Raw genomic sequence first — 12,677 nt, 5'->3', positions numbered from 1 at the left:
GGTTCAATCGGCTGATACCGGGGATGGTAGGACTATCCTGGGAGGAGAGATTGGTTCGATGGGCCTGTATTCACTGGGGGTTTAGAATGAACAAGAGGGGGTTTGATGGAAATGTATGAGATTCTAACAGTGCTGAACAGACTAGATGCAGGGAGAATATCTCCACCTGGGGAGGGGTGGGCCTGGAACCAGGCAACACAGGCTCATGGTTTGAGGTCGAGATGAGGAAACATTTCTTCACTCAGAGGGTAATGAACCTCCAGAGTTCTCCATCACAGAAGGCCAAGTCTAAATATTCAGGGTGTCCTGCTATAGCACGCGATTCGTTAATATGAATTTGCTGAGTTTTTTGCAAACAGATTTTTGGTCATTTGATTGTATTAGATTAGATTCCCTACAGTATGGAATCTGGCCCTTTGGCCCAACAAGTCTACACCAACCCTCTGAAGAGTAACCCACCCAGACCCATTCCCCTACCCTTTATTTACCCCTGACTCATGCATCTAACACGATGAACAATTTAGCATGGCCAATTCACTCTGACCTGTACATCTTTGGACTGTGGGAGGAAACCGGAGCACCCGGAGGGAACTCACACAGACACTGTTGGGGAATTGAGGATACAGGGAGTGGGTGGGAAAGTGGAGGTGAAACACAAGGTCATCACTGTACTGGATGGGGGAGAAGGCTTGAGGGGCCAAATGGTCTCATCATGCTCTTGTTTCTCATTCCCCTGTGTACCTCTCTCCAGGTTCTGGAGCAGCTTCTCGTAGTGCTGAGTCATCAGTTTGTATTCCCTCTCCAACTGAATTCGGTCGTCTGCTCCAAACATTTGGGAATCTTGACTTTGCCTCATGAAGTCCTGATAGTGGCGTTCCAGGTTCAAGAGAATCTGTTTATAATCCTCCGGATTCAAACTCCGAAACTGGAAAACAAACAAGAGTGTGAGGGAGCAAGGGAAGGAGTGAGGGATGGAGGGGAGTGAGGGACGGAGGGGAGTGAGGGATGGAGGGCAGTGAGGGACGGAGGGGAGTGAGGGATGGAGGGGAGTGAGGGTGAGGGTCAGAGGGGAGTGAGGGGCGGAGGAAAGTGAGGGTGAGGGATGGAGAGGAGTGAGGGTGAGGAGGGGAATGAGGGTGAGGAGGGGAGTGAGGGACGGAGGGGAGTGAGGGATGGAGGGGAGTGAGGGTGAGGAGGGGAGTGAGGGTGAGGAGGGGAGTGAGGGACGGAGGGGAGTGAGGGACGGAGGGGAGTGAGGGACGGAGGGGAGTGAGGGTGAGGAGGGGAGTGAGGGACGGAGGGGAGTGAGGGACGGAGGGGAGTGAGGGACGGAGGGGAGTGAGGGTGAGGGTGGCAGGGTGTCGGAGATGGTCCCCCCCCTCCCCGGGGTGGGGGCTAACTCACCGTAAGCAGGGTCCAGGAGTGAACCTGTTGCATGTCACGGTGAAGGTATAACCAGGGCAGCAGGCTCTCCATATCAGTGTGGAGTTGGTGCCACATGGTGACCAGGGTCTGGTGGGTGCTCTCCAGCCTGAGGAACACCAACAGAGAGACACCTTCAATAACACACACCATTCAGGCACAAACTCTTCCAGCTCCTCACCCAGGAACCAGTCGAGTGAACCTTCTGTGAACTCTGCCCTAACGCTGTTATATCATTCTTTATACAAGGAGAACACAACTGTGCCCAGTTTTGTGGATGTGCTCTCACACTGACCAGCTGCAGTAACATCCTGACATTTCTATTCCTTTCCCTCACAATAAACAACAATTATCCAGTTACTTTCCTCATCACTTGCTGTTCCTGCAAACTAACGTTCCGTGATTGATGGATAGGACACCCAGATCCCTCTACACCTCCACATTCAGCAACCTCCCGCCATTTCAATAAAACACTGTTTAATCGTCCCATCGACCAACCAGGTGTCCCCACCTCCTGTGATCACCGTTCACTACCTCAGCTCATTCCAGCCCTCTCCCCTCCCAAACCCCCACCAACCATCTCTCTCTCTCTCTCTCTCTCTCTGCAGCGCCCCTTAGCCCCACCCCGAGTCCTGAACAAGGGTTCTACCTGAAACACTAGGTTCCTCCCCCCCGCCTGTTGTGAGTGTGTGTCCTGTTGTGAGTGTGAAACTGGGTGTGTGTGTGATCCTGGTGCGAGTGTGAAACTGGGTGTGAGAGTCCTGGTGTGAGTGTGTGTCCTATTGTGAGTGTGAAACTGGGTGTGAGTGTGAGTCCTGGTGTGAGTGTGTGTCTTGTGAGTGTGAAACTGGGTGTGAGTGTGTGTCCTGTTGTGAGTGTGAAACTGGGTGTGAGTGTGTGTCCTGGTGCAAGTGTGAAACTGGGTGTGAGTGTGAGTCCTGGTGTGAGTGTGTGTCTTGTTGTGAGTGTGAAACTGGGTGTGGGTGTGAGTCATGGTGTGAGTGTGTGTCCTGTTTGAGAGGGAGCCCGGTTTGTGTGAGAGCTCAGTGTGACTGTGAAGCCGGGTGTGAGTGAGAGAAAGTGTGAGCCCAGCTGTGAGTGTGAATCTGGGTGTCAGTCAGTGTGAATCCTGGTTATAGATTATATTAGTTATGCTAGTTAACAAGCAGTGGAGTTAGTGGGTGATAGTTACCTGTTGGTGGCATCCAGAGCTTCCTTGTTGGAGGGTGGCACTGTGAAGCAGACTGAGGGAACAAGTGCCTCATTCCCGGACACACTCACCACTTTCCATTTTTTGGGTTGGCTGTTATTCAGCAGGATGTACTCGTCTCCCTTATTCACGGTGATCTGAGAGAGAACACACACACAACAGTCAGCATCAGGACCAGTGGACAGCTCCCCCACTCTCAACATTGCTCTCTCTCTCCACCTTCCCCTCTCTCTCTCTCATTCCTCCATCTTCCTCTCACTCTCTCAACACTCCATCTCCATCTTTCTCTCGTTTCATCTCAACACCTTTCACTCAATGTCTCATCACCTTTCTTTATCCATCTCCATTTATCTCTCACTCTGTCTCTCTCTCTCTCTCTCTCTCTCCTTTATCTCTCACTCTGTCTCTCTCTCTCTCTCTCCATTTATCTCTCACTCTGTCTCTCTCTCTCTCTCTCTCTCCTTTATCTCTCACTCTGGCTCTCTCTCTCTCTCTCTCCATTTATCTCTCACTCTGTCTCTCTCTCTCTCTCTCTCTCCATTTATCTCTCACTCTGTCTCTCTCTCTCTCTCTCTCCTTTATCTCTCACTCTGGCTCTCTCTCTCTCTCTCCCCTTCCACTTATCTCTCACTCTCTGTCCCTTTCACTTGCAATAATGTTCAGTTTCTCTCTGGTCACAGGAGAGGTGCCAGAGGACTGGAGAACAGCTAATGTGGCACCATTGTTCAAGAAATGGGCAAGGGCTAAATCAGGAAACTGCAGCTGGGGAAACGATTGGAAGCCATTCTGTGGGACAGAATTAATCGGAGTTTGGAGACGCAGGGATTAATCAACTACAGTCATCATGGTTTTGTTAAGGGAAGATCGTGTCTGACCAACTTGACTGACGTTTTCTGAAGAGGTGACCAAGTGTATAGGTGAAGGCAATGCTTTTGATGTAGTCTATTTAGACTTCAGCTAAGCTTTTGATCAGGTCCCACATGGGAAACTCATAGCAAAGCTAAATGTCCATGGGATCCAGGGAATGTTAACAAATTGGAACCACAATTGACTGAATGTCAGGAAGCAGAGGGTGATGGTTGAGGGTATTTTTGTGACTGGTAGTCTGTGCCCAGTAGGGTTGGTCAGTGGTGGGGCCTTCGCTGATTGATCTATATGATTTAGACTTGAACACAGTAGGGTTGATCAGTGGTGGGGCCTTCGCTGATTGATCTATATGATTTAGACTTGAACATAGTAGGGTTGGTCAGTGTTGGGGCCTTCGCTGATTGATCTATATGATTTAGACTTGAACACAGTCGGGTTGGTCAGTAAGTTCACAGGTGATATGAAAATGAGTGGGATGGTAAATAGCCTTAGATTACAGGACAAGAGAGATGGCCTAGTCAGCAGCAAACAAAATTCAATTGGATAAATGTAGAGGACAGACAAGGCAAGGGAGTTTGTGATGAACAGCCCTGGGAGGCCCCGATGGTTAGAGAGATCTTGGTGTGTATATTGTGTGCAGTTCTGCTCCCCACACTATAGGAGGGATGTGGAGGGTTTGGGGATGGTGCAGAAGAGGTTTGCCAGGATGTTGCCTGGATTGGAGTGTATACGCTATAAGGAGAGGTTGGAGAAACACGGGTTGTTTTTACTAGAGCGTCAGAGGCTGAGGAGTGACCTGATAGAAGTCTATAAAATTGTGAGAGGCATGGACAGGGTGGATAGTCAGTCTTTTTTCCAGGGTGGGAAGTAGAACGTAGAACATTCCAGCACAGTACAGGCCCTTCAGCCCTTGATGTTGCACTGACCTGTGGAACCAATCTGAAGCCCATCTAACCTACACTATTCCATTCTCATCCATATATCTATCCAATGACCATTTAAATGCCTGTAAAGTTAGTGAGTCTACAACTGCTGCAGGCAGTGCGTTCCACGCCCCCTACTACTCTCTGAGTAAAGAAACTACCTCTGACATCTGTCCTATATCTATCACCCCTCAATTTAAAGCTATGTCCCCTCGTGCTCACCGTCACCATCCGAGGATAAAGGCTCTCCCTGTCCACCCTATCTAACCCTCTGATTATCTTATATGTCTCTATTAAGTCACCTCTCAACCTCCTTCACTCCAACGAAAACAGCCTCAAGTCCCTCAGCCTTTCCTCGTAAGACCTCCCCTCCAGACCAGGCAACATCCTGGTAAATCTCCTCTGCACCCTTTCCAAAGCTTCCACATCCTTCTTATAATGCGGTGACCGGAACTGTACACAATACTCCAAGTGCGGCTGCACCAGAGTTTTGTACAGCTGCAGTATGACCTTGCAGCTCTGAAACTCAATCCCTCTCCCAGTAAAAGCTAACACACTGTACATCTTCTTAACAACCCTGTCAAGCTGGATGGCAGTTTTCAAGGATCTATGTACATGGACTCCAAGATCTCTCTGCTCATTTACACTACCAAGAATCTTACCATTAGCCCAGTACTCTGTGTTCCTGTTGCTCCTTCCAAAGTGAATCATGTCACACTTTTCCCCATTAAACTCCATTTGCCAGCTCTCAGCCCAGCTCTGCAGCTTAGCTGGGTGAAAAGTCAAATACGAGGAGGCATAGGGTTAAGGTGAGAGGGGGGGGAAAGTTTAAAGGAGATATGTGAGGATAGTGAGGACATGAACAGGCTGAGAATACAGGGATACAGACCATGGGCAGGCAGATGGGATTGGTTCAGAATGACACCATGGTCAGTACAGACATAGTGGGCCGAATGGCCTGCATTATTCTATTTTCTATGCCCTCCAGTCCCTTAAGGTATCAGGGCAGGTGGGTAAAGGGAGGGAGGCCTATGGGAGAGTTGCCTTTATTATCCGAGGTATCGAGTTGAAGAGCAGGGAGGTGATGCTGGAACTAAAACATTGGTTAGGCCACAGTGAGAGTACGGTGTGCAGTTCTGGAATCCACATCATGGGAGGGATGTGCGTGCACAGGAGAGGGTGCTCAGGAGATTTCCCAGGATGTGGCCTGGGCTGGAGAGATTGCCAGACTGGGATTGTTTTCCAGGGAGCAGAGGAGATTGAGAGGGGACTTGGTCACGATGGATAAAATTATGAGGGACATTGACAGGGTCGATTGGAGGAACCTTTCCCTCGGTAAAGGGATCATTATCTTAATCTATGATCCGGTCAAAGGGCAGGAGGTTTAGAGGGGGATGTGAGAATAAACCTTTTCACCCAGAGGGGGGGTGGGGAATCTGGACCTCACAGCCCGAGAGGGTGGGAGAGGCAGGAACCCTCATCACATTGAAGAGGGATTGAGATGTGTATGTGCAATGCCAAGGTCCACAAGGATGTGGAGGCTTTGGAGAGGTTTACCAGGGTGCTGCCTGGATTAGAGGGTGTGAGCTAGAAGGGGAGGCTGGAAAAGCTCATGTTGTTTTCTCTGGAGGAGTCTCTTTGGGGAAACTTGATAGAAGTCGATAAAATAATGAGATGCAGAGATAGGGTTAACGGGCAGAATGTTTTCCCCCAGAGTTGAAATGTCTAAAATTAGGGGGGGGAGGCATGCATTTAAGGTGAGAGGGGGGAAAGGTTTAAAGATGTGAGGGGCAGGTTTTTTATACAGACAGTGGTAGGAGTGCTGCCAGGGGGTGGTGGAAGCAGATACGATACGATAGGGGCATTTATTGACTCTTAGATAAACACATGGATACATGAGGGATATGGACCGAGGGATCGAGGGAGGGATATGGACCGAGGGATCGAGGGAGGGATATGGACCGAGGGATCGAGGGAGGGATATGGACCAAGGGAGGGATATGGACTGAGGGATCGAGGGAGGGATATGGATATGGAGGGATATGGACTGAGGGCAGGCAGAAGGGATCAGTTTAATTTGGCGTCACGTTTGACACAAGGTAGTAGGTGGAGGGGCCTGTTCCTCTGCTGTTCAGTTCCATGATAGAACATAGAACATTACAGCGCAGTACAGGCCCTTCGGCCCTCGATGTTGTGCCGATCCAAGCCCACCTAACCTACACTAACCCACTATCCTCCATATACCTATCCAATGCCCGCTTAAATACCCATAAAGAGGGAGAGTCCACCACTGCTACTGGCAGGGCATTCCATGAACTTACGACTCGCTGAGTGAAGAACCTACCCCTAACATCAGTCCTATATCTACCCCCCCTTAATTTAAAGCTATGCCCCCTTGTAATCGCTGACTCCATACGTGGAAAAAGGTTCTCACTGTCAACCCTATCTAACCCCCTAATCATCTTGTACACCTCTATCAAGTCACCCCTAAACCTTCTTTTCTCCAATGAAAACAACCCCAAGTGCCTCAGCCTTTCCTCATAGGATCTTCCTACCATACCAGGCAACATCCTGGTAAACTTCCTCTGCACCCGTTCCAGTGCCTCCACATCCTTCCTATAGTATGGCGACCAAAACTGCACACAATATTCCAGATGTGGCCGCACCAGAGTCTTATACAACTGCAACATGACCTCAGGACTCCGGAACTCAATTCCTCTACCAATAAAAGCCAGTACGCTATATGCCGCCTTCACTGCACTATTTACCTGGGTGGCTATGAGCCAAGAGCTGGTTAATGGAATTAAAATAGGGGGTTGTTTTTGACTAGCACAGACATGATGGGCTGAAGGGTCTATTTCTCTGTACAGCTCTGTGACTCTCTGTCTCTCCTTGTCTCTCTGTCAGTCTCTCTCTCTGACTCTTACTCTGTCTGTCTCTCTATCTGGTCTCTTTCTGCCTCTTTTGTCTGTGTCTGTGTGTGTGTGTGTGTGTGTGTGTGTGTCTGTCTCCCCCCTCCCTCCGTCTCTGCCTGGCCCTCTCCTCTGCCGTCTCGGGCTGACCTCCATCTGTTTGTAGTCACACACAGCCTGCACCAGGAGGTTGGCCTTCAGTGGATGAGCTGGATTGCGAGGTTTCAGCTGCACGCTGGTCTTCGCTCTCTTACTCAGGCCGTTCAGGTGGGATTTGTAATCACAAACAAAGCTGCTCCTTCTCCTCCTGTAACCAGGAGAGCCAAACAATTACTGACAAGGGCAAAGGGGCCAGACGATCACCGCAGCGGCAGCGGAGGGTGTGGGTGAGGATGAGGGCATGGGTGTGGGAGGGAGAGGGGAGGGTGAAGGTCATTGGGGGGGGAAACGGGGACGATGAGGGTCGGTGGGGTGGGAGGGGGAGGGGGATGGTGTGGGAGGGTGAGGGTGTGGGGAGTGGGAGGGGAGGGTCGGTGAGGGAGGGTGAGGGTGTGTGGGAGGGGGAGGGTCGGTGAGGGAGGGTGAGGTGTGGGAGGGTGAGGGTGTGGGAGTGGGAGGGTCGGTGGGGGGGAGGGTGAGGGTGTGGGAGTGGGAGGGTGTGGGAGTGGGAGGGGAGGGTCGGTGAGGGGAGGGTGAGGGTGTGTGGGAGGGGGAGGGGAGGGTCGGTGAGGGCGGGTGAGGGTGTGTGGGAGGGGGGAGGGTCGGTGAGGGAGGGTGAGGTGTGGGGGAGGGTGAGGGTGTGGGAGTGGGAGGGTCGGTGGGGGGGAAGGTGAGGGTGTGGGGTGGGAGTGGGAGGGTGTGGGAGTGGGAGGGGGAGGGTCGGTGAGGGAGGGTGAGGGTGTGTGGGAGGGGGGAGGGTCGGTGAGGGGAGGGTGAGGGTGTGGGAGGGTGAGGGTGTGTGGGAGTGGGAGGGTCGGTGGGGGGAGGGTGAGGGTGAGGGAGGGGAGGGTCGGTGAGGGAGGGTGAGGGTGTGGGAGGGTGAGGGTGTGGGAGTGGGAGGGGTCGGTGAGGGGGAGGGTGAGGGTGAGGGAGGATGAGGATGTGGGAGGGTCGGGTCGTGGGGGGAGGGTGAGGGTGAGGGAGGGTGAGGGTGAGGGAGGGTGAGGGTGTGGGAGGGTGAGGGTGAGGGAGGGTGAGGGAGGGTGAGGGTGTGGGAGGGTGAGGGTGTGGGAGTGGGAGGGTCGGTGGGTGGGAGGGTGAGGGTGAGGGGAGGGTGAGGGAGTGGGAGGGTGAGGTTGAGGGAGGGTGAGGGTGAGGGAGGGTGAGGGTGTGGGAGGGTGAGGGTGTGGGAGGGTGAGGGTGTGGGGAGTGGGAGGGTCGGTGGGTGGGAGGGTGAGGGTGAGGGAGGGTGAGGGAGTGGGAGGGTGAGGGTGAGGGGAGGGTGAGGGTGAGGGAGGGTGAGGGTGTGGGAGTGGGAGGTCGGTCGGGGGGGGAGGGTGAGGGTGAGGGAGGGTGAGGGTGAGGGTGAGGGTGTGGGAGTGGGAGGGTCGGTGGGGGGGGAGGGTGGGGAGAGGGTGAGGGTGTGGGGAGTGGGAGGGTGTGGGAGGGGTGAGGGTGTGGGAGGGTGAGGGTGTGGAGTGGGAGGGTCGGTGGGTGGGAGGGTGGAGGGTGAGGGAGGGTGAGGGAGTGGGAGGGTGAGGGTGAGGGAGGGTGAGGGTGAGGGAGGGTGAGGGTGTGGGAGTGGAGGGTCGGTGGGGGGAGGGTGAGGGTGAGGGAGGGTGAGGGAGTGGGAGGGTGAGGTTGAGGGAGGGTGAGGGTGAGGGAGGGTGAGGGTGTGGGAGGGTGAGGGTGTGGGAGGGTGAGGGTGTGGGAGTGGGAGGGTCGGTGGGTGGGAGGGTGAGGGTGAGGAGGGTGAGGGAGTGGGGAGGGTGAGGGTGAGGGAGGGTGAGGGTGAGGGAGGGTGAGGGTGTGGGAGTGGGAGGGTCGGTGGGGGGAGGGTGAGGGTGAGGGAGCGGTGAGGGTGAGGGTGAGGGTGTGGGAGTGGGAGGGTCGGTGGGGGGGAGGGTGGGGAGAGGGGTGAGGGGTGTGGGAGTGGGAGGGTGTGGGAGGGTGAGGGTGTGGGAGTGGGAGGGGTCGGTGGGTGGGAGGGTGAGGGTGAGGGGAGGGTGAGGGTGAGGGAGGGTGAGGGTGAGGGAGGGTGAGGGAGTGGGAGGGTGAGGGTGAGGGAGGGTGAGGGTGAGGGAGGGTGAGGGGTGTGGGAGTGGGAGGGTCGGTGGGGGGAGGGTGGAGGGTGAGGGAGGGTGAGGGTGAGGGTGAGGGTGTGGGAGTGGGAGGGTCGGTGGGGGGGAGGGTGGGGAGAGGGTGAGGGTGTGGGAGTGGGAGGGTGTGGGTGAGGGTGTGGGAGTGGGAGGGGTCGGTGGGTGGGAGGGTTGAGGGTGAGGGAGGGTGAGGGAGTGGGAGGGTGAGGGTGAGGGAGGGTGAGGGTGAGGGAGGGTGAGGGTGTGGGAGTGGGAGGGTCGGTGGGGGGGAGGGTGAGGGTGAGGGAGGGTGAGGGTGAGGGTGAGGGTGTGGGAGTGGGAGGGTCGGTGGGGGGGGGGGGAGGGTGGGGGAGGGTGAGGGTGTGGGGAGTGGGAGGGTCGGTGGGGGGAGGGTGAGGGGTGTGGGTGAGGGTGAGGGTGTGGGGAGTGGGAGGGTCGGTGGGGGGAGGGGGAGGGTGTGGGTGAGGGTGAGGGTGAGGGAGGGTGAGGGTGAGGGAGTGGGAGGGTCGGTTGGGGGGAGGGTGAGGGTGAGGGTGTGGGAGGGTGAGGGTGAGGGTGAGGGAGGGGTGAGGGTGAGGGTGTGGGAGTGGGAGGGTCGGTGGGGGGAGGGTGAGGGTGTGGGTGAGGGTGAGGGTGAGGGAGGGTGAGGGTGTGGGAGGGTGAGGGTGTGGGAGGGTGAGGGTGTGGGAGTGGGAGGGTCGGTGGGGGGGAGGGTGAGGGTGGAGGGTGAGGGAGGGTGAGGGTGAGGTGAGGGTGAGGGAGGGTGAGGGTGAGGGAGGGTGAGGGTGAGGGTGTGGGAGTGGGAGGTCGGTGGGGGGGAGGGTGAGGGAGGGTGAGGGTGAGGGTGAGGGAGAGGGTGAGGGTGTGGGGAGTGGGAGGGTCGGTGGGGGGCGAGGGGTGAGGGTGAGGGTGAGGGAGGGTGAGGGTGTGGGAGGGTGAGGGTGTGGGGAGGGTGAGGGGTGTGGGAGTGGAGGGTCGGTGGGGGTGAGGGTGAGGGTGAGGGAGGGTGAGGGTGAGGGTGAGGGAGGGTGAGGGTGAGGGTGAGGGAGGGTCGGTGGGGGGAGGGTGCGGGGAGGGTGAGGGTGCGGGTGGTGGAGGGTGAGGGCTGAGGCCGGGTGAGGGAGGGGTGTATGTCACTCTGTGGTGATGGGTACGTACGATGGAATCCTGCAGTAAATCCTCGAGGCGAGTGACGGTAATGGAGCGGTCACACACGTACTTCCTCTTCATCGAATCCTGCAATTTCTTCAGGAAATTCTCCGCATCGTTCACATCCGAGAAATACTGTTCAGGGAACAAGGAATCAGACAGTGGTCAAACCAGATCAGACGGAGAATATACATCCAGTTAGAACTCACTCTGCACTGACTCTTCACCACAGTATTCCCCTTTGTCCAAACCACGGAACACCGGACAGCCATTCAGCCTGCTGCATCTTTTACTAGCCCTCTGTAGGAGGGATTCACCCAGGACCGGTCCACCAGCTTCTCCCCATACCACCCCTTGCTACTTCACCGGGAAACTTACATCTATATGTCCCTCATGTTCTTCTTCCTGGTACGAGCAGGAACTGTTTCTCCTTGTCTGCTCTGTCCAGCCTCACTCCCGGTTTTGGAAACCTCTACCAGATCTCCCTCTCAGCCGCCCTCTCTCTGGGGAGAACCGTCCCAACGTCTTCAATCTCCCCCCATCCCTGAAGTTTCTCATTCCGGAAACCATCCTGTAAATCACTTTCTGCACTCTCTCCAATGCATTCCCATCTTTCCTATAATGTGGGGCCCACACCCTGTACATAATATCCCCAGCTCCCTCTGCTCTTGCACCCCCTCTAGAATTATAACCTTATTTTATATTGTCTCCCAATCTTTGTCCAAAATTCATCACTTTGCACTTCTGTGCATTAAACCTCATTTATCCACCCAATTCATCAACTTGTCAATGTCCTTTTGGAGTTCCACATTGTTCGCCTCACAGTTTACAATTCTTCCAAGTTTTGTGTCAATCTGTAAACTGTGCAATTGTCCCCTGCACAGTAAGATCCCAATCATTAATGTAGATCAAGAAAAGCAAGGCTCCCAAAACCACCCTCTGGGAACACCATTCCAAATATTCCTCCAGCCCATTCCTCTCTGTTTCCTGTCACTCAGCTAATGTTGTATCCATATTCTCACTGTTCCATTTACACCAACATCTCAAACTCTCTTCACAAGTTTGTTGTGTAGCGCTGTATCAGGCACCTTCTCGAAAACAGCATTACTTTCATTGGGTCTTTCCGTTACCCTCCTCAAAATACTCCAGGAAGTTTGTTAAACACGGTTTCTCCCTTTGGAAACTCCCATTGACTCTTCCAAATCAGCCAACATTTGTCACGTGACTGTCACTAGTTCATTCCCTGAACTCTTGGGCCCTGTTCAAGTGCATTCCAATCAGCTCCTGTATCAGCTCCTGTATCTGTATCACAGCAACCCCGTGTAACAGCCTCCATTCCCTGACAAGGCCTGTTCCAAAGCAGACATCGAGAGCATGGGCCCTGTACAGGGGTCGGGGGTTGGTGGGGGGGGGGGGGGGGGGGGGGGGGGAGGGGGGAGAGGGGGCTCTACTGGCCTAGGCATTCCTGCACCGCACCTGGAAATACGCTGTGTTCTCCTTCAGATGGGCCTCAATACAGCAGCACAGCTGCAGAATCCAACTCCACTGGGTCTGCAATGCAGCCATAAAGGCCTGTCAAACACAAGACACAGAGAGAGTGTTAGACACGGGGGAGGAGTGAGACACGAGAGAGTGAGAGTGTTAGACACGGGAGAGGAGTGAGACACGAGAGTGTGAGAGTGTTAGACACAGGGGAGGAGTGAGACACGAGAGTGTGAGAGTGTTAGACACGGGGGAGGGGTGAGACACGAGAGTGTGAGAGTGTTAGACACGGGGGAGGAGTGAGACACGAGAGTGTGAGAGTGTTAGACACGGGGGAGGAGTGAGACACGAGAGTGTGAGAGTGTTAGACACAGGGGAGGAGTGAGACACGAGAGTGTGAGAGTGTTAGACACGGGGGAGGGGTGAGACACGAGAGTGAGAGAGTGTTAGACAC

At 54.8% G+C, this 12,677-nt stretch overlaps 1 protein-coding gene across 1 annotated transcript in view; it reads right to left on the bottom strand.

Annotated features, from left to right (window-relative positions):
* Positions 1 to 12,309, bottom strand: part of LOC140480941 (plectin-like) — an 85,417-nt gene extending 73,108 nt beyond the window's left edge. Inside the window, 7 exon segments of the mRNA XM_072576554.1 lie at positions 742 to 925; positions 1,405 to 1,531; positions 2,615 to 2,769; positions 7,485 to 7,622; positions 7,624 to 7,641; positions 10,751 to 10,876; positions 12,218 to 12,309. Of these exon segments, the coding sequence (XP_072432655.1) occupies positions 742 to 925; positions 1,405 to 1,531; positions 2,615 to 2,769; positions 7,485 to 7,622; positions 7,624 to 7,641; positions 10,751 to 10,876; positions 12,218 to 12,307 (838 nt within the window). The 5' untranslated portion in view covers positions 12,308 to 12,309.
* Between the last annotated feature and the right edge of the window lie 368 nt (positions 12,310 to 12,677).

This window comes from Chiloscyllium punctatum, chromosome 8, assembly GCF_047496795.1.
Source record: "Chiloscyllium punctatum isolate Juve2018m chromosome 8, sChiPun1.3, whole genome shotgun sequence".
Classification (NCBI taxonomy): Eukaryota; Metazoa; Chordata; class Chondrichthyes; order Orectolobiformes; family Hemiscylliidae; genus Chiloscyllium; species Chiloscyllium punctatum.
Note: the sequence above shows the minus strand (reverse complement) of the source record. Positions and strands in the feature narration are given on the sequence as shown.